The sequence below is a fragment of the Aulostomus chinensis genome, chromosome 2, assembly GCF_037954235.1.
Source record: "Aulostomus chinensis isolate RoL2024-O1b breed Wild chromosome 2, RoL_Achi_v1.0, whole genome shotgun sequence".
Classification (NCBI taxonomy): Eukaryota; Metazoa; Chordata; class Actinopteri; order Syngnathiformes; family Aulostomidae; genus Aulostomus; species Aulostomus chinensis.
In genome coordinates, this window is record NC_141321.1 from 13,076,509 (window position 1) to 13,100,471 (window position 23,963).

Genomic DNA, 23,963 nt, shown 5'->3' on the forward strand with positions numbered 1-23,963 from the left:
CAGACTCCTGAGCGTGCCAACAGCCTGGCCAGCCCGCTGGCCCTGCAGCAGCGGGGGATGGTTTTCATCAAGCCCCTGTCACCGGTGCCGGTCCAGCCGTCTGTGTCCTCACAACCGCTGGCCTTGATCAGTGTTCAACAGGTACCAACCTGCTGTCCCTAGTTACTGGTTTTGATCTCTCCACAAGCTGTTTGGGTCACTAACTGTTAGTGTGCGTCACGTTGTGTAGTCTCATACATTATAGAAGTGTATCAGAACTCATCAGGGTTTGTTATTTTCTGTGGTCCAGGAAGCCTGTAGCCTCGCTGGTCTCTGAGCAGTTCTCAAACGGGTCTCCTCAGATCAACAGCAGTCCAACCACTGACTCAAACTAACTCACTAAACCTTGTCGTCCTCTCACTCCAGCCGCTGATGACCACCCCTAAAGGGATGGGCCTCCCCCAGCACAGCTTCTTCCACACCCCAGTCCCTCTCTCCCCTCTGGCTGCCGTGGTAACCACCAATGGACACCCAGCATCTAAAACTGTTTACATCCCTCAGAGGAAGCTGGAGGTCAGCACTGAGGACTCCTGAAAGCCTTGACTCAACCACTCGGGTGTCTGTTTACATGATGTGTGTGTTGTGGGTGGGTGTGATTTTATTTAGTTGTTGTAATTTTTTAGCATTTTATAGCATTCATTTCCTGTGAAAGCTTCACAGTGGCCTCCGCGCCCCCGCCGTTATCAAGGCCAACTCTAAAAATAGCCACTGTGACCCAGCAGACAAACAGGAGCTTCACACCAGGTTCTCAGGATTCTCCTCAACACTAGAGCCAGTTCTCCCACAACATGTGCCTCAAACGATCCCACTATGTTTGTTTGTTTTCATTTTTCTCATTCCATTTTTTCATTTCTCCCAATTAGCGAGTGTAGTAAAGATCCCTTCTGTGCCATACAGACACACACACCCACACCCGTTGTGTTTTTGACTGAAAGACGTGTGTGATTGGAAACTTTGGTGATTTGTCATCAAACCTAATGAGAAGACCTTTGCACAGATGTACATGTTAACTTTTACCCTCTAAACAATGGAATTGTTGAGAATATGTGAATATATGTGATGGATTCTATATATTAGTAATCAGACATTTGATGGGTTTAATTTATAAAAAAAAAAAATTTGCCTACATTTCTGATGTCTTGCTTCATGTAAACTGTTAAATAAATTAGTATTTGTTTTTCTCTAAGAACTTCCTGTCTGTTTTTCTGTTGGGATGCACCTCAGTTATTCATCTGCTAGTCATACATTCATAACGTCGTCTACGACATTTCGGGAAAAAATGACATTTTATCAGAGGTTTTGACGGAATCAAGGAAAAGACCTCAGATATCTGCCTCTATCTTTTATAAATGACGTTCTTTTTTGTTTGTTTGTCAGGAAATCCTTATTTTTTCATTCAATGTCAGTCCCCTTTTTGAGCAAAAATGATTCCTGTTTGCTGGTCTGTGACTTTCAAATATTGACTGATGTTTTATTGTCACTGATTATCCGTCAGGTTGCTGGATGGTGGAAAGACTCGCTCTGCCGTTCGAGCTCCATGTGCCGTAGTGTTTTACTTGTTGGATTGTCTGATCTAGTGTTTTATTATTAGAACATCATTTTTCTCAAACATAACAGGAAATCGGGAAATCTTGAACATAAAAAACCCCTCAGAATTAGCTACAATTCACTAATGAGTCATTATCTGATGAACAGCACAAAACTGTTGGTGTAACAAGTCTTTTATTACACTTTACAATATTTTTAACAGTTTAGATTCAAATAATTTTTTTTCTTTGTTTTTGGTCTCTCTTAACTAAATCTCTGATTTTATATTTTATTTTAGTCTTGAATCTTGAGGTGTGTGGCAGCTGCCAGTCTTAGCAGCTGCCACACAGTCGTGATGGCGACTGCAATCGTTTCCTGAGTCCTGAGTCACGGCTCAGTTGCTCCAGTACCATTCGGTCTGATTATCAGACTTCCGCCACTTGGCTGCACATAAATTCAGTCAATAACCAAACAGACTCATCGGCGTAGCTCGGCCTTCAAGAATAATGTGAAGAGTTACTGCACATAGTTGGAGTGCCCATCGTTTGTGTAGATAATCCTAAAACTGGCTGCATCCCTGGGTGCAGCTGTCAGCCGGAGCTTCCTGTGTCGCTCCAGAACCAACAATGTGATGAAGGGTCAGGGGGCTCGCCTCTGTCACAGGTTATTTTAGGAGAATAGTTTCATTGCAGCGTCACTGCTCCTCTGTAGTGATGAAGAGATGGACCCTATTTAAGCCAAGCCAGGAGCATTCACTGCCATGTTGGGACAAAAGAACTCAAGCGAGAGGTCAAGGTAAGATCAGATTTGTTTTATATGAATGTAGCAGACACGCAGGCAGCAAGCGTGGTTCTCATCACGCTGTGTCACACTGCATGTCATCTAATTCAGATGTGAAATTATTCCTGTCAGGATTTTCGTGTTTTCTGATGAGAGCCTGGAAAAGCACGCTCGGAAGGAAACAGCATTCAGGGAACATCTAGTAAAAAAACAAACAAAAAACAGGAAATTAAAAGAAAGGTTTTTAATACATAACTGGTTAAAAATGTCTCAGTGACAAGGCAGTAGGTTAGCATACTTATCAAGACAGAGCAGAGGTGCAGGAAGTGGGTTCGATCGGAACTTTGTGATCAGCAGCTTTGATGTTTTCAGTCAGGCTCTAAACTGAGGAATGAACCAGTGAGGTTTCTTAATCTTATGAAGTTTAGAAGTTTTATTCAGTCTAGAATTACAGCTTATGATAAACACTGAATATTATTATTATTATTAATAATAATAATAATGGCAATATAAAAATAAAGATTTTTTTAAAATTGCTTTGTTACTCATCAAGTAAAAAAGTATTAGATCCAGGAGTCCTCAGTTGATCATAATTTCAAATTATACAAGAATGTAATTCTTCAATTATCAATAGTAATTAGCAGTTATCTGACGCATCCAACAGCTGAAGTCATGCGTCACTTATTGAACTGGTTTCTCAAACATGAATCTGCAACAATTCTATAATCAAGTTGTGAAGTAAAAATGACAAACAATCTCTGGTTCCATCTTAAATGTGAGTATCTGGTTTAGATTATTGTACATTTAAGACATTTAAGGAAGATCCTAACAGGCATTTTCACGTGTATTTATTCCACTGATGGAATGGAGAGTGTGTAATTAAATGCTGTACTGAAGCTGAAATAACAGCAATCAATCTGCTGTATGTTCTTCTCAAAGATGCCAAACTGGGGCGGGGGAGCCAAGTGTGCCGCCTGTGACAAGACGGTGTACCATGCCGAGGAGATCCAGTGTAACGGGAGGAGCTTCCACAAGACCTGCTTCATCTGCAGTAAGACAATGTCGCCTCTTTCTTCTTCACGATGATTACATTTTGTTTTGCACAGTCAGGATTCGCACCTGATGGCAGTTTAGAGGTCAAGAAAAGAATCTATAACCTTTCAGATGGCAGGGCATCAAAGAGGAAGGCCCGCCAGTCATTTGTGTTCCTGATCAATTCTTCTGTTGTTCCTCGCGTCAGACTTTATCATTCTGTTTTGTTCGCGTTCTTCTTCCTCTTTGTCTTTTGTGTTTCCTTCTCCCTTCCTTTCTTTCTTGCCTTCCTTTTTTCTTCCTATCATTTAACCCTTTAAACCCTGAGAACCCTCAGCAGGTCCTCCCTCCTGTGCTTTACTGTAGTTCTCCCTCATGCGGTAATGAAAGCCTTGTCCTCTCTGGCCCCTCCTCTTTTTCACGAACCCTCCTGACTTTCAGTTGTGGTCTTGTTGTACTGCAGCCAAATGCTGCAGTGGTTCAATTATGGGTCACACAAGGTCCCGCACCCATATATGTTTACTGCCTTCTGCCCCAACACAAACGCTCTCCAGCTGGTTGGAGGCAGCAGAGTGTGTGCCACTGCTCCATTGTTCCATGGGGAACTCTAAAAGGCTTCTGAGATAAGCTCATCCATCTGCTAAGTGTTCATCTTTTCTCCAACCGTCGCCTCACACTCGTGCCTCCACCTAAAAATAGAAACACAAGACATCTGACTGTGCGTAACACCACTGTTGACTGATAAATCCAGCTAGGTGGGAGCTTTATTTAACCTCCATCACACCACAATGACACTCCCCTGGACTCTTTCAATTTCCCACAATAACATGCTCTCTCTGCACAGTGAGCTGCAGAAAAGGCCTGGACAGCACCACGATGGCAGCACACGAGTCTGAGATTTACTGTAAATCGTGCTATGGCAAGAAATATGGACCAAAAGGCTACGGATATGGGCAAGGAGCCGGAGCTCTGAGCTCCGATCCTCCTGGGCAGCAGGTCGGCCTGCAGACTCAAGAGTACGTGTTGATACTGCACCAGTGGGGCCTTTCAGAACCCACATTACAAGGCAGCATATAATCTCATTTTACCTTGAAAAATCATTGAATTTATGAAGCTTGGAGAGGTTTTGGAAAAAATAAATAAAGCCAAAAAGTTTTGAAAAAAATCAAGATGTGGTTTAGTGAAGCTCAACTCCCTATTGATTCACCTGAATTTACATAAATATGCTTTCATTTTGTATTAAAGGACTTAAAATTTCATTAAATTGAATGAAATATAATTTGTAGTTATGTTTCTGTGTGAACAAAAATGTTTAAGTGGAAATTTAGATGGAAATTTGCCTCAAAGGCACAAAAAAGTCCAGGAAATGTACACGTGAAAACGAGAATGAACTCTGCATTCGTGTCATTTTGGTTTATATGCAGACGTTTTGAGTTGGCTTTGGAATTTATTCATCATACCTTTTTTTTTCACAATTTCCTGAATGGAACCTTCAATTTTCTCACATTAATATCTCCAATGTCATGCAGGTTCCTGTCTGGAAAAAACAGAATTTCAGAGACAAAAATAAATAACTGAATAAACAATTAAAAACTGTTTGAATTCAAACTGTCCTCAATACCTACAGGTTTCATCAAATGTCTCAAGAGGTTGTCTTTTTTTCTCCTCCCAGCTCCAAACCCCGGTCGTCCTCTACAACCTCCAATCCCAATAAATTTTCCCAGAAGTTTGGAAGTTCAGACCGCTGCCCCCGCTGCTCCAAAGCCGTCTACGCAGCAGAGAAGGTGATGGGAGCGGGGAAGGTACGAGCTGTCCTGCTGCAAAGCCTCCACACTTTAATCACCTGTGCATCACACAATGATGTCTGGCTGATCCTTGCTGCTGGCCTTCAGTTTAAACTGTTAGACCAGTTACGAGAGGATGAATCCGTTATCACTGCTGACCTCTTAACTTTCCTCTAGCACCCCCTACAGGACACAATTACATTTTCAAAACACTTGGCAAGAACCTTTTACAGGCAGTCTCGTGTAAAACATGGCATTTGTTGCAGGGGATGTAAAAAATGTGTGTTTGTGCATGTAGCCATGGCATAAAACCTGTTTCCGCTGTGCCAAGTGTGGTAAAAGTCTGGAGTCGACCACAGTGACCGACAAGGACGGAGAAATCTACTGCAAAGGTGAAGGTGTTTTCAGTGATTATCGTAATAAACGTTAGTCCTCAAAACTCCAGTTGTTTATATGAAACTTCTCTCTCTTCAGTTTGCTATGCCAAAAACTTTGGCCCCAAAGGATTTGGACTGGGGAACGCCGCCATGTTGGAGGAGCGAGAGTGAGCAGGCCAGGACTGAAGGAACCCGTTTCCATGGAGATTCAGCCCTTACCATTGCTCTGGGTGATGTTTGGTTTTGATATGTTGGTATCAAAGTCTGTGCTTGTAACTGTGAGCTATGAGCTTAGTTTTACAGCAGAGAGCTTATTGATAATAAATTCCAAATTCCAAAATAAAACAATTCATTTTTTTACCTTGAAACGTGTCCTAAAAATTGATTGCAGAAATACTTTTTTTTTTACTACCAATAAAAGTGCACTATTCTCTAAATAGATCATCCATTTGTTTGCAATAAGCAGTTTCGTTAATGAGTGCAAAACAACCATCACTTTAAATTAATTTGTGTTTACCTGAACCTCTCTTCCCTCCCACTTCTTGGTAAAGTCGATTAATAGAATTCCATTTGCATTCATGAAAACACTTTTGGAATAATTAGATAAATCGAGACAACAAGCGATTAACGAATCTAAATCTATTCAGTCTGATGTGTGAGCCTGAGATATTTTTGTCTAACGAAAATTAAGACTAAAATTAAGAGATGACATCACAGCAGCCCGAACACGCAATTAAGGGCCTGCAGACAAAAGCAATGCCAGCCTGACAGTTTCAAAATATACAACTTGCTTTCCATCTGCAGCTGTGACATCTTAAAATAACCAGCTGTGCGTTGCTGCCAGGACACTTTAAGAGCTGCTGGGGTCAAGACATTTTGACTCTATCAGTGGACTAGAGAAGTGCTTGTTGATGTAGCTCAGGGTTGTTCCCTATCAAACTCAAAGGGAAATGGATGACACATGGTGTTTTTCTACATCACCGAGCACTCAGGCCCTTCACAGCCCCTGGACACATGCCTCGTACCCCGCACACCTCCGTCTGGAAAAATCAAAAAGGTGTAAAAACCCGGAAGGCTGAGTGAACGCACTGGAGGAGGACATTCATGGTCTTCCTCAGGGTTACTGCTGCTTTCTCCAGGTTACATTTAAGGTGCTTTAAGACTACTTTGAATATAACTTAACACTTATCCTGCTGGGGGTGGGGGTGGGTGGGGTACTGTACATACTACAAATATTTATACATAAAAATGTACTGGCCGATTTATCAGGTATTTGAGGTTTTTTTTTCCCCCCTCAAATCATTCTGGCCCAAATCTGAACGCCTATCAAAGCCGTATCTAAGACCAAAAGGGACGCGCGTGATCAAACTGCAGGTGTTTAGATGACGGCCCTGCAGGTCTCCACACCCCCTGAGTCATGTTTGTGTCCAGCTCAGAGACGAGAACATAACCAGTGAACAGAAAATCTCTGGAATAAACCTTGATACGAGCAGTGTGTGTTCTACAGAGACTCCACACCGCTGGTTAAAAAGACAGGCACACAGAACATTGCTTTATTGAAGTAGAATAGTGGTCATCCCTTATTAAACACATGCAAATCTTACAAAAGTGGTAAAACCAACTGTTAACACGTACAAAGGTATTTTTTTCCCCCACAACAGATGATTCAAAAATAGGCGCAATGTGTTAATAAAAAAACAACTGACAAAAAAACAGCTCCAAACATCAATTACAATTTAGGCCTTTAAAAGGTCCAGTTAACCTTTTTTTCCAAATCAAAACTTGAGTGACTTTTATTGACGTACATTGGTCAAGTATAAGGCAGCAGCAGCAGCAGGCTGTACAAAACGCAGCTGAATCCAACAGTATGTACACGTTGCTTCTGCTATCATGGTTTCTCTTCACCACAAACCGATCAGGTAAAAAAATAAATAAATACACTCTGTGCTTTTGGTCCAGACCTACTGTAAAAGTCTCACCCTTAACCCTGAGTGGGGGAGGGGGGGTTAGACCATGTCTGTGTGTCCGAACATGCGCTGGTCGCGTCCGGGCGGGAACTGTTGCGTCCAGTCGATGACAGCTGGTTTGAAGAGGCCACAGCAGCGCAGCTGGAAGAAGGACACCAGATTCCTCAGCACACCCAAACTGAGGAGAGAGCAGAGCAGCGAGGACGGGATGGTCAGAGACAGCAGGACTAAAGGGTTTGTAGAATTAAAACCAATGCTATTTCAAATACTCTGATGTCACCATGAAAAACACAAGAACAGAACAGGCTGCATACTGGAGCCATTTTCAGCAGCACTGTGACTTTTCTGAGGTTTTAAAGACCTTGGCAGCTCTGTGCATTCACATGTGTAACAACGTGATGTACAAAATTACTTGTGGTGAAGCTGTAATTTTCTTGCCCCAAATCCCGGAGACATTTCGCATTAAACACAAAAACTGTGAAAGCAAACAGCAACAGCACTTGAACCAACTCACTTGTAAGGGTTTTGTCTCAGGGAGACAGATTGTCGGAGTTTCCTCTGGTGGATTGTCAGGGTCGTCCTCTCGGCTGTGGTCAGTCCCAGGAAGGCAATCTGCTCCCACAAAAAGGAAAAGTCAGTCAGCGCACACACTTGCTAACACACACACTCGCTAGGTGACCCAAAGCAACGCATCCTAAACATGTTGAAATGATCAACATTTACATCCCGACCTGCATTACTTGTCTGGGTTTCTGTAGACTAGTGTGTTTATTTTAGGGTAGTGAGATCATCAAGGGAGGTGCAGTTTTGTGAGGTGAATCTGACATTTCACGTCCATATACAGAGCACACAAGCAAACCCAACAGATTGGTGAATATTTGAACTCTGCTGGTTTCCTGTGATGAAATGGTCTGACTGACAGTCATTGGTCTCTGGTTACCTGGTAGAGCTGCAGCAGCAAGACGAAGCCAGACCAGCAGGCATGATACAAGGCTAACAGGAAGATGCTGAGCAGCCATGGAGAGCAGCCGACCATCGTGGAGGCCACACCCCACAGTCCCTGATCCTTGTAATGCAGCACACAGTGGGTCGACCAGTCTGGAGGAACATGGACAACAGCATGTGCGTGTGTATTGAGTGGGAGAGTTACACTACTGACTCTAGAGAGAGAGAGAGAGAGTGTGTGTGTGTGTGTGTGTGTGTGTGAGGAGACTCACACACGATGCAGCCGTAGAACATCCAGGTGCCCATCAGCATGAGGGAGAACAGAAAGAGGATGAAGTGGACATGGTTCCTGGCACCTGCATCACAGGTGAGATCACACACAACACAATCCAACATGAGACCGTTCCACCACAAATGTTGACCACAATAATGACAACACCCTCCCATGGATGACCAGTTGATGATGTTTAGGGCTCAAATACTTGTGTTTTTTTAGCATGTTACTATTCCAGGATTAAACTCCATCCATCCATCCATTTTCTTCTGCTTATCCTGATCCAGCAGCTTTTGGGTGAGGCAGGGTTCACCCTGGACAGGTCACCAGTCCATCACAGGACCAACACATAGAGACAGACAACCATTCACACTCACAGTCACACCTACGGTCAATTTAGAGTATCAATCAGCCTCGTCCCCTCTTGATGTCTTTGGACTGTGGGAGGAAGTTGGGAGTACCAGAGACAAGACAAGATACAACCACCAGTAGTGTCAGCCAGATGATGCACTCCGTTAGTTACTTAGATCAGTACCGATGCAGCTGTTGGTCCAGACGGAGTGGTGGTCCTGCTTCGCCACGCAGGCATCACAGATGAAGCAGTGGCTCGCCCTCACAGGTTTCTTTATCTAGGAGACATCAAAGCAACATTAACAGTTGCAGTCGTGCTGTGAAGTAACATTTATCAAGTGAAGCAGCTGGACGTCTGTCCGTCATATTACATCATTATGTGTAAATGTCATTCTTGAATCTCGATGGATATGATTTTAGCATTTAATGACCCTTGTTGTTCGGCCACTCAGTGTGGCATGAATGCAACACTAACTGACGTGGCAAAGCAGCCTCTTCAACTGTACAGTGGGTGGGTGTTCATCATCTAACACAGACCAGAAAAACATATTTTACATATCAGGCTACAAAAGGATGCTGTAACAAACCCAACAACACATTTTCCATTTTCATTGACTTTCCAGAGATTCTTGCTGTAATTTGGTTCTGAATAATGACCTCTACCAGGATGACATGTTAACCTACAGGTTGTCATGGTTTTGTGTTCTGAGCCTCACCATACACGACGTGCAGAATATACTGGGGTCCAGGCAGCCCGCCTCTGCCAACAACAACACATTCTGACAACACAAAAAAAATAAATCTCAGCTCAGTGGTGCAGATTACTCCCCCCCATGTCATTATCAAGAGTACTTCACAGCCCTCCCCACCATTTTCTTCTCCTCTTCAGTTGCCTTGACAAAGCCTGGGTCAGTCCTGCAGACGCGGAGGTAGTAGTAGAGCAGGGCGGTGGCGTTGAGAGTGAACAGGACCTGAACTGTGGCACTGTGTCCATGTGGGGTCCAACAGCTAAGGAACTCTTCATTCATCAGCTGGTCCCCAATTACTTCACATTAACTGCCCTCACTTGCGACTTCCTTCGTTACCCAGACGCCTCCAACTGATTCTGCCTCAGAACCCAACAATTTGAATGTCTTTTGGCTCGTTATCGCACCATCTTCAAGGACAAATTCTATCCTTCACATTTCTGAGGCATTTTTTCTTCAATGTCATAATCACTATTATTTTATGATAATAATAAGTATTATTCTTGTTGGAATTATGTCAATTATGGCTCAGAGGTAGCGTGGCTGTCTAGCAACCAAAGGATCTCTGGTGACCTGTCCATGGTGAACCCCGCCTCTCACCCAATGTCAGCTCCAGGCCCACCCCCCACAACCCTGAACGGATAAGTGGTAAATAAAATGGATGGATGGATGGAATTTTGAGGCTGCACTAAACCAAATAGTGCTTAATAAAAGAGCAAACAATACAAAGGCATTAATTCTAATGTATTATAGAGGAATCTATTTGAGTCGAGCCAGCAGCGGTCATACAACAGAATCTGGATCGATACATGGCTCAGCAGCCGATTCTGGTATTCCGATCTCATAAACCATCTCAATATATTAACCTTCACACCGGCTCATCTATCAGTGACTGCCATCTGATTTGCTAATACTGATGCACAGCTGATGTACCAGTACATCCTAGATAAATGTAAATAAAGTTTCCATTGGGAAAAAGAGCAACTCATTGATGCCGATCACGATTCAGTAAACTCATTCAAAAGTGCTTGGTAAGTGTTTCAGTGTTTCTTCTCCTCAACAGAAAGGATATCTGGCAGGAACCAGAGGCACCAGGTGACAAGCATCCAGAAGATAGAAGCCATCAGACCTGAAGCCGGTAGAGACTGGAAGGCTGAACTTGGGAAATTCCTGTTTTGATACAAAGATCATATTACTGGGACTATGTATGATTCGCAGCAGTCAAGAGAGCATCTGAGGGAACCGTGTCCTAACCTTGAGGCCAGATTGATTGCACCGACAACACAGGCCAGCAGGATTCCTTTGAGCAACCAAGAGTCCGAGTTCATATCGACTATGGCACCCACGCACCCAAAAACGGCAGTGCAGAGCAAAAGCTGCAGAAAAACCTGGAGAAAAATGCCAAAAAGAGCAAGTTAGTAGGAATTAGAGCAACAGCTGTGACCATGTGTATGTCTGAAGTGTCCGTATACCCTGTATCTGTTCATTAGTCGCAGGCAGCGGGAGTTGGAGCGAATCCTTTCCTGTTTGATGTGGTTGAGCATGTGGATGAGCAGCGGGCTGTGCACCTGGTGGGCCAGGTCGATGGGAGTGTGACCCTGAGGAAGACAAATTACAAGACGCCATGAGGACATGTGTCGCTATTTATTTCACCCAAATCGTGAAGTTCCAAGACGGGATTGTGTTTGTGAAACAAAAACACAAGGAAATAGTGGTTGGTGCTGTTCTCACGATCTTAAATCTGTTCTTAAATCTGCAAATAAACTTATTATTAATTTCATGGCTACCTACGGAAAAGGATTATGGCACATGTGCTTTTTTTGAAATATTAAAATGAATACGTATATAGAAATTCTAGAGAATAGTTCTGATTTTGTCTTTAATCCAAGCATTCAGAATTATTTTCTCCAAATGACGACTTTAACACTCAGTATTTTTCAGAATTTTAAATTCAAATAAATAAACATTAAACAAAAATCAGATGTGGCTGTATTTCTCTTCCTCTAGAAGTTAAGCAACAACCTTTGTTTGTTCAGCACACAGAAATAACTTTCTGGTGAATAGTGACTACGTGTTCCTCACGGTGTGATAGCAGACTGTCACTTTTTGCATGTGTGGTTTAGGGTTTGAGGGGCTCACATTGATGTTCTCTAGATCTACGCTGGCTCCAGCCTCTAACAGGATGTGGGCAGCATCTACGTTTCCTGCCAGCACAGCGCAGTGTAGAGGAGTGTTCCTGTTCACTTTGTCCACGGCACTAACGGACGCGTTATTCTTGATGAGAAAGTTAGTGGGTTCAGGCCTGGAACAGAAAAACAGTTAACACCCCCCCTTTAGATACCAATGTAAACACTTAGAGGAAAAACAAACCCTGTATTTAAAGGCAGTTTTCTTAAATGAATGTAAAAAAAATTATTAAAAAAAGACTCCCTCAATACATTTGACACAGGAGCTCTCACCTACTTCCACCCTGTAAAACCACATAGGAGGAAGTAGAGAAGGGCACAGAACCGCAGCAGCAGTCTTAACAGCTCCAATAATCAGGGTTCCTACAAGTTTCAACAAGTCAAATTTACGACCTTTTCAATGAAATTTTAGACGTATTCGCGACACCATGATAGCTTTTGGTCATCGATGGAATGGTGGGATGTGCTTCCCAACACACAAAATGCTTGTTGTGGTGCTGCACCAAGCAGATCTATACATGAAAAAAGAATCTCCAATGATGCATGGCAGCACCGACCAATCTGAAAAAAAGACAGATACAGAATTCTCAATTTCACCATTTATTTTGGCATTGAAAAATGAGCACTGCCACACTCCTTTCCTACAGAGAATGCAATTGGAGTAGGGGAGTGAATTGGAGTGACATATGTTGTATTGCTGTACCGGGAACCTGGGCAGCGGTGGTGGAGACCTGGGTCGCTGGAGGAGGTCGAGGCATCGCAGCAGGTGCTGGGTCTGCTGGAGACGATGTCAGATATCTGGCTCCATGCAGCCTCTTACTCGTGTCTCATGTTTACCGGACTTATCGTGCGACTCCAGAGCCTTTATCCCTCATGTTCCCGGCTGAACTGAACCAGTAACTCTTTTCAGCCAGCATTTAAATCCTTTTTTCGTCCAGCCATAGATCATTGAATCGGCACTTGCCCATTTTAGAGACCCGCTCAGACTCACCGCGCGCATCCACCACATGGAACCTGCTCGACTTTCTGTGCGACACGGAACTCGGACCACACGAATGTGATACGCAACGTTCGGATTTCTCATTTTATTGGTTCCACCTTGAATAATTTTTCGTTTATGTGGTCGAACTGATTTCATTGTCTGACATTCCTGCGGGAACATTTTTTTTAAACACGATAGATCTAACGTAATGTCAATTTAAGACTTGGCGCCTCATTTTTAAGACCTACTACCAAAATTTAAGACTTTTTAAGAGCCTTAAATTTCAGATTGTTGAATTTTAGACTTTTAAGACTTTTTAAGACTGCGCGGGAACCATGAATAATGTTACTCTGCAAGGAGAACTAAAACCCCACGTGACCTCTATGACCATTGAGTGGTTAACGGGTCAGACCTTGTCAGTCACAACCAGAACTGAAGAACCCTTTTAGATTAAATGTTTTTAAGAATTTCCACAAGTCAAACTGCTCCAGAACCAACTCTTGTGGACAGAGCATGAACATCCTCGTTGAAAACCAACAGCAGGGCCATTCACACATTGAACTGAAACCTGTAGAAGTACAGAGCACATATGATTCATGTGACTCATTACCCAATGATCTTCTGGGCCGCTAACATCAGAGGTGTCTGTCCATTGCAGTCAGGTCCATCAACTTCCTGGAAGTGGGGGAAATGTGGATGAGGAAATAGACGCAAAGAACTCCACAGATCCGGCAAAATACTTTGAATTGTTTAAACAAGAGTGTTACAGATGAAACGGGAAGTCTGACCTGTCCCTTAGCCATAAGATAAGCTGCTATGGCCATGTGCTGGAAGAGGATGGCAAGATGAAGAGCACGATAACCTTCTCCGTCTGCGATCGAGGGATCAGCTCCATATCTTATTAGCTGAATAACCATGGGGAGGTGGCCCTGTCTGATTATCAAAAAGCACCAAGAGACAATCAGTGTTACTGAATGATGCAGGAAGCTCCCCAGGCAACTTCCAGGACATATAGTCACCTTATCGCCCAGTGAAGAGGAGTGGAGTTCAGGTCTCCTCCAAGCTGGTCCACTATCGCCCCTTTAGAAATGTAATATCTGTCAGAACACAGAGAAATGACCTGTGACCCCTCCAGCGATAAATTGTAGGATACACAAAATCCTCAGCAAAGCCCTCATTGTACTGAAGGTCTACCAAGAACGTAACAATTCTTTCATTTCAGTTTGCGTATGAAGTGATTCAGATTATGATGTTGATAAACGTCAGTTGATAAACTGTACAACTAACTTTTTCAGTCTCGGACTAAGGGGTGGTTCTGAACCTGAAGCTGACCACGCTGCACCAATACTGGCGGTCTTGAGTCATAGTCCCATCTACCCCGAAGGGGTAGGATCACTCATTTGATAATGATACTGATTCATTAGTGAGATTACTGCTTAACATCTCCTGTAACTCTGAACGACAAATGTTTTCCAGCGATAAAGAATGCTTGATACAACAAGAACAAAGAATCTAAACCTTCAAAATAAAAGCAGCAGTGATTTTTTTTTTTAAATCGTTATTGTATTTGCTAGACTTGACAGGCTTATTCTGAAAAATCTCTGAATAGACATTGGGCTAGGCAATAAATCCCTACCACGACAGTAGACTAAATATCATCGATGTTGTGAAACAGCAGGAATGTTTTGTTCTGGTTTAAAGGTTGCCTTATAGTGAAGGGACATACTTTTCAGAACTTGCCAGACTGTGTTCTCTCAAAACTGTAGTTAGTGAACATCACTCCATCATTAAGGCACCCCCCGGAGTATTACATGTTTCACCTTAGTTTCTCTGTCATCACTTGTAATACTCCCAACATCTTTGCTGGAATTTAGCTGCTAGCCTCATTCAACAAACTCTGACCTTTTTGATTTTCACTTTTTGGGGGTAATGAGAGCCAGGTCTTCAGATCCACATTCCCTCTACTGTGCTCTCATTATGTTACTACCATTGCAAGTACTGAAAGAATGCAGAACGTCTGTGTGTACAGAACTTAATGAAATGGGATGCATGCTGAGCCGCCTCACTAAACATCCAGAATCGATAAACAAGAGCTTGACGATCCTCTGATACAATTTCTATGACTACATCAGCTATGATGGACAAAGCCACATGGATGTGATGAAAGCTAAGATGTGCGGGTTGATCATTAAGACTGGTCACATGGTTGCTGTGCATCATCAAACATCTTTGAGGCTGCATCACCAATACAACTACGTAACAGCGGAATTGCAGTGCAGAGGTGATGCGCCAGATAGTAACTAGAGGGGAACACGTTCTTTCTGATCGATAACTCCTGCAGTTGTCAGCTACGAGACATAAATCATTGCGTATCTGCAGTCCTTACTTGACCAGCTCAGAGCGATTGTTGATGGCCGCCCAGTGCAAAAGCGTGACGTTCTCCTTGTCCGGCTGCCTGACATCATATCCTGCTTCCACCAGCTCCTTGCAGCGCTCCAGAATACCAAATCTGAGGGGATCACACAGACAATCACAGTGATATATATATATATATATATATATATATATATATATATATATATATATATACAGTATATATATCTGAGAGGGCCACAAATTAGTGCAAGTTTCCAAACAGTGCATAAAAGAAGCATTACAATCCAGTCGAGACTTTTTCAGACATACTCTAATTTGAAAGATTACGTGTGTCAAACAAATATTCATGAATGACATGTTGATATCCTTACAATGACATGTGCTGTTTTACTTCCCCCTCTGACAATGTGCTATCACATAGAAAGATAGGTCTCATTCAGGACACGGTAGGATTCTTGTAATCTTTAAGTCAGTTGCCAATGAATCAAAAGGTTTCAATTCAGTTCATTTCAACGTTAAACTGCTCTGAGAGGGTTTGGAGAAGATCATGTCAGACTGGCACACCTCATTCTTTTCCTACTTGTTACTTTACATGAGAAGAGACTAGGGTTGCCAACTGTCCCTTGAAAAATGGAATTATCCTGTATTTAGAAACAAAGGTACACGTCCCACGCTGAGCTGAAAAGGGACGCTCTTTATCCCGTATTACCGTGAGAATCAGAATTGTCTGTAAAATGTCAATGGAATTAACGCTTTATATGAAAACTTGCGGAAAACGTATTCCCAGGCCTCTGTGACCAATGAGCTGACAGCACACTCACACATGAGTATGACAATATAGAATCTCGCTTATCTCATTGGTTGAGGTACAGCTGCTTGCGAAGAAGAACCAGAAAACAACAGATGATCATAACAAAGCAGCATGGGTGACAGTGACACAGATGCTGACGCTGCTTTACAGTCTGAGGTAGGGGTGCCAACTGTCCCTTAAAATACAGAATTGTCCCTTATTTGGAACATAAAAGACATGTCCCTTAATCATAAGGGACACATTTTGTGCCTTATTTCTGAAAATCTGTGTCAGCGCAAATGTTATTATGTTGAAACTAATCACACAGCTCTGTGACTGCTGGAATCATGTGCTTCTTGTTAACCAATGAGAAGCGCTTCAATACTCCTGCAATGCCGTAAAAAAAAATCCCCCAAAATCATGGAGGCAACCCAGTAAGACTCCAGTTCGCCTGTGCGCAAAAAAAGAAATGCTTGCAAAAGTACAGGAGTGAGTGGGGAAAAGAAAATGAATGCTGCAAGCAGTGCACATCAAAATAGATAAGGCTTGATTTTGCACTGATTGTTGGATTCCAAAGAATATTTGTAGCTGCTTGTTGTTCCACACTACTGAAAAACACGCTGCATGTTCTAAATGTTTACTTCTATTTAAGTTTTATTCAGATTTGTTTTAATTTATTTGTATTCTAAAGAATGCTACACTGGTGAAAGTACTTTGCACTTTGTTCATACGGTATAAAATAGAAAGGATCAAATTCAGTATTTGACATAATGCAGGGGTCATGAAAGCGTGAATAGTAGAGACACACGCACACACACGCACACACACGCACACACACACACGCGCGTGTGGAAACTGGATTTTGGTTTGAACGTGAGCGCAAACTTTCTGAGCTCTTATTGCTCCACAATTGTGATCATTTATTTTGTAACTGAAGAGCTTCGTCACAAAGCATCAACACACAAAGTCAAAGTAACTTTATTCCTGAATGGATGTAGTAAAAATAGGGAGGTAACAGTTTAAGTACGCTATGATCTAAATCATAACATCTCATTAACTTCCTTACACAGGCTTTTTAGTTAAACAAATTCTTTCATCATGAATACAGACACAACATATTTCCTTGAGAATATTTGCATCCACTGAGAGAGAGAGTGAATGTTTGCCATAATGAGGGGTTAAAAATGGTTGCACTGGTGAGAATAAAACATTAACGGCAAGACAAACCTCTCACCAAAAAAACAAGAGACAAAGAGTAAATAAACAACTCCAAGTCATATTAGACGTTTGATTAGATTGATTAGACTCATGTGTGGATGTTCTAACAGTAACCCTACTCGCAAGTCCAACAATAAGATGTGGCTTACAAAAATGTCAGGCCAAGGAAATTAGCAGCAAGCACAGAATTGAATGTAACTGAACGTGTCCATTTTGAAACATTCATTACACCGACTTCCTGGTTGAACTTTGACCTTCCACAGTTGCTGTACTAGTACAGGCGCCGGCATTCAATCCACCTCCAAGCAAAGTGGTTGATCTGGTTCTGTTCACAGTTCTTTGACCTGACCATTCATCTCACTGTTTTCTTAACCTACCCGGTTTCTCCTCAGCGATGTCACTGTGACTCATAACCAACATGAGTAAGCGCCAAATGGTGATAAACAAACAATCACACCTCACATATTAGCTCACATGAGGGAAATGAAAACCTTTGGAAACACAGAACTCAAATTCACTGCATTCATATAACACAAAGGAGCGTGACTTACAGGCTCAACTGGCAGAATTAATATAAGATTCTAAATGTATTTTCGTAATTTACCTCATCATCTAAAACTAAGAATCCTGTTCCATGGAGCCCACTGTGTCTCTACAGAAGCCTACAAAAGACCAATGAAGTAAACACTGCAGATTAGTGCTAGTAGGTAGTCAAGAGTTTCCCCCGAAACAGTCTAACACAATAACATGGATATGAAAAAACACCATTCAGCGGTATCAACGATGAGTGGTAGCAATGATTTACATGACACTGCAATGAACCTAGAGGACAGCCACTGATCCTCCATCAGAATGACTGAGTATGTCCTCTATCTGCGCTGTCAACGGTCAAACTACAAACCTCATGCTGTGTTTGATTTTCCTCTGAGGGAGGAAGTCGGAGCTGAGAGTGATGCTACACCCAAGTTCATTCCCCTCGTCTCTCTGTCTCTCTCTCTTTAATTCTATCGCTCTTGCTGCTCTGTTTCACTCACAATGGTCAGGGCAGATGGCCGCCCCCTACTGAGCCTGGGTCTGCGCCACATTTCACCCTGTTTAGCAAGTTTTTTGTTACTGCAGTTGCAGATGTGTTTGCTCAGGGGAACTGGTTGTCTCAATGAATTGAGAGAGTGGATCTAGACCTACTGTACTTGTCAAGAGTCGTGAAGTTGCTATGCAAATAAACCTAACCTGACTTCTCCCTGTTGGATGTGCAGAGGTTGACACTCCAAGATTGTATTCATCTTCAGTGATGAAAGTATTCATTTTCTCTGTGCTCACTGAAAATCTGGCACACAGACAGGCTTTGTGACATCACAAATATTTCTGAAGCCTATTCTGGGCCACCATTCAGTAACGCATGAACTCTGACAATAGAGACATCTCATGTCCAGCCGTTACACATGAGAATCAAAAAAACATTTAAAATATGCCAATACTCTGGAATTATTAAACAAAAAGAAGGAGCTGGAGAGGCGTTAAGGATTCATGTAGAAATGATTACACTCACTGACTATTTTCTCAGCCAATCGAACGGCAGCACCTTGATGCATTTAGGCATGTAGACATGGTGGAGGTGACCTACTGAAGTTCAAAAGTAGTGTCAGAATGAGGAAGAAAGACAATTCAAGTGATTTTCGATATGACGTGGTTGTTGGTGCCAGACAAACTGGTTTGACCATGTCAGCACCAGTGCTTCCAGCAGGAAAACCCACAGCGCCACAGAGATTTTATCATCTCAAACTGGTTTCTTGAGCATGACGATGAGTTAATTGGACTAAAATGGCCTCCACTATCTCCAGATCTCGATCCTGGGGTGTGGTAGAATGAGAGATTTGCAGCATGGATGTGCAGCAACTGTGTGAGGCTGTCATGTTAATATGGACCAAAATCTCTGAGGAAACTTTCCAGCACCTTGTTGTATCTGTTGCGCTAGGAATTAAAGCAGTTCTCAAGGCAAAAGGGGGTCCAATCCGCACTGGGGGGGGGGTTGTACAGAATAAAGTGACAGGTGAGAGCATTTTTCTAAAAAAGCTTTTCAGACACTCATTGTAATGCAAAAATTAATGATATTATGTGTGTCACATACATGTGTTGAGAGGATTTTTAACCACGAAAGGAGACTCGAGTGAGCAGCGTTACTCCAGCAACTGACTCGAGAGCAAATATTCCAGCACTCACTGCGTTGCCTTCACGATGTCCCAGCTGCTGCTGTCGTCCATGTGTGAGCGTTTCTTCGGCTGCTGAGTGAGGTCCAACACCTGATCGGGGGTTTTACCAAACTGTCCGTGAAAAGATGGCATAAACGGGTGTGCCAGTCCACCAAACGCTGCGGCTCTTGGCCCATGACTGTGAGAATGTCCATGGTGACAGTCGTCGTGCACGTGGCTGTGGCCCTGCAACACACAAAAAGAACATAAAACACACAGACTCATACTAAAACAGAAACCTCAGACTGAAAGAGAACAGTTGCTTTACTGGAGGGGGTCTATCCTCCCGAGGCCTGGAGGAGGCGTGAGCTGCTGGAGAGACGACCTGCTTCAGAAGCAGCCGCAGCAGATATCGCCTCTGTCTGAATGGGTTAGCAGTTGGTGCAATGCAAGAAAGTATTGCTGTATTCGTACTCTTACAATTACGTTTATACACTTTACAGCAGTTGAATGTAAAAATAATTACATAATCAGCAAATAAACACTTTGATGAAAAAAAAAAAAATCCCAGTTTGTGTATGTGCAAATAAATAGATCAGAAATACATATTTTTTTTCTTTATGTCTCCTCAAAACACATAGTTTGATTTATGTGCTCCTAAATATTTAATGTTAGGAATGCGTGCTCCTGGGAAAAAAATAAGTGTCAAGCCCTGTAAAAATAAAATGATTCAGTCTATTATTAATGAATCCACCACTTCTTTCAGCACTAACATTGTCCAAGCTTTAGAGCTGTTTGAACGATCATCAACTGCACAGCATGCAAATGCCTAATCTTGCGTGTTCTTCCATTTTTTTAACCAATATATTAATATGCATCAGCTTTCTCGAAATAGATGATATAAATACTCAAAAGCCCATATTTATTCTCAGTATTTTCCTCACTTGCTGTGTTCATACAGCTGCTGTGTTTTAGAAGATCGTACTAGTACTTTGCAAGTGTCACTTTGGAACACTGATGATAAGGAGGTAAAAAACTGACTTTGACCTCCGCTGCTGGGCACCGGCTGAGAGTTTGACAACACCAACATCTGACACATCTCACATGACATTCTATACATTGACCCAGCTGTCAGAAATGTTCCCGAACCACACTACATTTGCTTGTTTAGGGGGTAATGGTAAAATCCTGTTACACTGGGGCTTTAAGGTTAATATTCTAGCTTTAAAGAAGTTTTTCATCAATATAATGTGCCTTGATCTTATCAGGTCGACATTTTATTTGTAGGAGTAGCCATGAAAAGATAGCATTCTCAATATATATAAACAACACTACCAGTCAAAAGGTTGGACACATCTTCTCATTTAAAGTTTTTCTTTATTTTTACTACTTTCCACACTGAAGATACACACTGACGACATCAAGTATTTGAAGCAAGATATATGGAATTATGTAGCAAAGAAAAAAATTGTTAAATAACTGTTAACATAATTTATATTTCTCAAAGTGCCCGTGCCCGAGCCTGGACTCAAACCCAGAACCTTCTGGCTGTGAGATGACAGTGTTAACCACTGCACCACCGTGCCACCACAATTAACAGAAAAATATTATTGTGATCATCAATAATTAATCAAAGTACTTCTTTTCAAGCAAAGACACTGCATACGGCTACAGTTTCGAATTGTGATTTATTGGTTCCTTTTGCTAATAAAAGGAATAACATAGAATATAAAATGCTCTTCTAAAACTTATGACACTGAAAATACATTTGAATGAGGATGAGATAAAACACATAATTTGGAGATGCCAGTGCTGCTCTAGGTGCATTCTGACAGGTATTTTCTCCATTTAGAGGAGGGCTGCAGGGTTTCTCTCGCTATTTGATTGCTTATTCACAATGGAGATATTACTGCCATATATTACATCCTATGCATCATGATCATATATATATATATATATATATATATATATATATATATATACATACATACACACACATACATAGATATATGTATATATATATATGTGTGTGTGTGTGTATGTATATATATATATATATATATATATATATATATATATATATATATATATATATAAAATCTTGTTCAACATGTTATTTTATTAAAGTTGCTATAATCCGAGACAGCCCAGCAGCTGTGCTGAGCGGTGTCACGTAGATCGCCTATCACTTTCATAATCACCGAGAACACAAGGGAGGATTCGCGTAGTGAAGTAGTTGAGACAGTTCGGCTGTCAGCTCATCACACCGCAACCAGACGAACAAAAGACTCTTCTAGTAACGTGGACGTCAATGTTAGGAGGAAAATACGCAAAATATGAGAGCTAATATAGAGGCGGGGGGGAGCTAGCATGCACCGTAAGGTAACGAGCATCAGGCCAACCAAGGGAAGCTAACAGACTGACAGTTAACGTGTCGATGTGTCTCGGTCTGGACAGGTATCGCTAACACAGCAATTTACCCGCGGAGGCTAGCTAATGCTAACGATCTAACATTGTCTTATCACGTCCACAAATTAAACAGCAACGTGGTTCCAACAGCAGCAGTTGGTATACACAAACCGACTTACATTTCCGTCCTCACTCCAGTCCATCTTGTTATGAAGGAACGAAGGGAAAGTTCCTGCCGCTGGTCAGGCCGGAAGCAACATTCCACTTCCGCTACTTGCCTTTACAAAATAATAGTACAAATTAAAATCTGTTTTATATGACCCTGTTTGCTTTTTTTAATGTTTTTTTTTTCAAGCAACAAAATAGTTAGCAAAAATGTTAGAAACGGTTTGCATGGTTTACACTGGACCTTGGCCAGCACAGAATATGAGAGTCATTTATTGCATGATTAAGAAGAATATGATCAAAATTTCTTCAATTTCTTAAATTAACTTCTCAGTGAATAGTAACCAAGATGGGAACATTTCTCAGATGAAAAATAACCAATAACCAATCTCTGATAGAGAAACACATTGTTTCTATGTTGTCCAAGGCGCAATTTTACAGATACACGTGTGCAATTAAATCTCTGACAGTCCAATGTCACATGAGATTATCATCTTCATTACTTCTCTTTCTGGGGTGTTGGTGAAGAAAGCTATTGAATGACTCGCAGTCTGAGGTGAGAGATGTCTTCTCTACTGTCCTGGTCAACTGTTTATATTTGAGTCTTTAAATAACACATATAACATCGGCACATGCAGTTCTGCTTTTCAGTGGTACTTATAACAAGACCCACACAACCTGAATACGCTGCAACTTTGAAGTTTCAACAACACCTTTTACAGGCATTATGCTTAATGAGGTCTGTGAACGGACACCTTAATGCAAAATTGGAATTTACAGTTCAATCTTCTCTCGGATTCATTGCAGTGTTCTACACAATATGGTTACATAAATAAATAAATACTTACTTCTGTGTGTTTAGGTCTGATGAGCCAACCTCTTTGTTTCAATAAAAATTTCCCTTATTTTGTTTTTCCCATTATTTTGAATCCTACTTTTACAGAGCATCACATCAGATTGTCATGAACCAAATGATGTGGCGGGCATTGACATTTTATCATGAAGGCAAAAATCATCCGATTTTTTTTTCTTCAAATTTCTGATAATCTTTGCTAATTTGATACTTTTGTCATAATTCCTTTCTTCCTGATATGCTTTTCATGGAGCTACTGTTTGGCCCTTGCCCGTAGGCCTTTTCCGCTCTTGCTTGCATTAATCAACAGTGAGAATACATTTATTACATCATCAATTATGTAAACAAGAAACCAAATCGTAATGCACAGAATATAAAGGTTTGCTTTGGCTGAAACGTCAATATATTCAAGAAGGAAACTGACGCAAGAATTTCTTTTTATACATCTGAAATGTTCATTTAATCTGTGGATAAAGGTTTATATAACATGGTTGTCCTGAAATCACAAAACAACATTTAAAGTTTGTTTGTTTTTTTGCAGTTGGTAGTTCACACCTCCGTCAAAATCTGCTGTGTGAAATACAAAGTAACAGTTACAGACATTAGTGATGTTGGTTACCGGAGTCTGAACCAGGAAATAGATAAATATATATTACATGAACTTTGGTTTCAGAATCAGGACTGGGAGCCAGAGAAAGTGGGGGATTAGTTCAGTGTAAGGCATTTAGAGGCAAAAAAAGACAATTATCATATAAAAGAGAAGGAAAAAGGAGAAACCTCAGGTCACAGCAGTTTAGAAGTCCAAAAATTGAAACTTTGAATTCAATATTTTTTTTTTTTTTACTGTTTTGTAATAAATGTATGGAATACATTGGTATTGTTTCTAATAATAGCCACCCGTTTTACATACATGGGAGAGCCAGAATATTAGAAACACCTTCTGAATGCACACAATATGACCTCAATAGTAAAC

General features: G+C 41.6%; 3 protein-coding genes and 1 long non-coding RNA gene across 6 annotated transcripts in view; 2 read left to right on the forward strand and 2 right to left on the reverse strand.

Annotated features, from left to right (window-relative positions):
- The window catches only part of e2f8 (E2F transcription factor 8), an 8,039-nt gene extending 6,817 nt beyond the window's left edge, over positions 1-1,222 (forward strand). Inside the window, exons 12-13 of the mRNA XM_086193903.1 lie at positions 1-141; positions 406-1,222. The exon at positions 1-141 is cut by the window's left edge and continues 194 nt beyond it. Of these exons, the coding sequence (XP_086050029.1) occupies positions 1-141; positions 406-573 (309 nt within the window). The 3' untranslated portion in view covers positions 574-1,222. The remainder of the gene's footprint in view (positions 142-405) is intronic.
- Positions 1,223-2,472: 1,250 nt separating this feature from the next.
- Positions 2,473-5,571, reverse strand: LOC147269106 (uncharacterized). Of its 3 annotated transcripts, none has more exons than XR_015109316.1 (6): positions 5,475-5,563; positions 5,004-5,345; positions 4,839-4,915; positions 3,340-4,067; positions 2,645-2,725; positions 2,473-2,545 (listed from the first exon to the last, which is right to left on the reverse strand). It is a non-coding gene; the product is annotated as an uncharacterized LOC147269106 (long non-coding RNA). The 3 variants fall into 3 exon arrangements; XR_015109315.1 differs by having other exon boundaries at positions 2,645-2,730; positions 5,475-5,556; XR_015109313.1 differs by lacking the exons at positions 2,473-2,545; positions 2,645-2,725 and having other exon boundaries at positions 2,752-4,067; positions 5,475-5,571.
- csrp3 (cysteine and glycine-rich protein 3 (cardiac LIM protein)) lies at positions 3,283-5,954 on the forward strand. Its single transcript, XM_086179541.1, has 5 exons — positions 3,283-3,397; positions 4,223-4,394; positions 5,051-5,180; positions 5,461-5,554; positions 5,637-5,954. Exons 1-5 carry the CDS (start codon positions 3,286-3,288, stop codon positions 5,708-5,710), a joined length of 582 nt encoding a protein of 193 aa, XP_086035667.1. The 5' UTR covers positions 3,283-3,285; the 3' UTR covers positions 5,711-5,954.
- Positions 5,955-7,063: 1,109 nt separating this feature from the next.
- zdhhc13 (zDHHC palmitoyltransferase 13) lies at positions 7,064-22,243 on the reverse strand. Its single transcript, XM_086179571.1, has 17 exons — positions 22,152-22,243; positions 19,595-19,809; positions 15,377-15,499; positions 14,010-14,087; positions 13,779-13,923; positions 13,601-13,665; positions 11,962-12,124; positions 11,295-11,420; positions 11,077-11,210; positions 10,893-10,992; positions 9,946-10,068; positions 9,793-9,855; positions 9,261-9,354; positions 8,724-8,807; positions 8,447-8,604; positions 8,021-8,118; positions 7,064-7,684 (listed from the first exon to the last, which is right to left on the reverse strand). The coding sequence occupies exons 1-17, from the start codon at positions 22,173-22,175 to the stop codon at positions 7,546-7,548; spliced, it is 1,932 nt and encodes a 643-aa protein (XP_086035697.1). The 5' UTR covers positions 22,176-22,243; the 3' UTR covers positions 7,064-7,545.
- Positions 22,244-23,963: the final 1,720 nt, after the last annotated feature.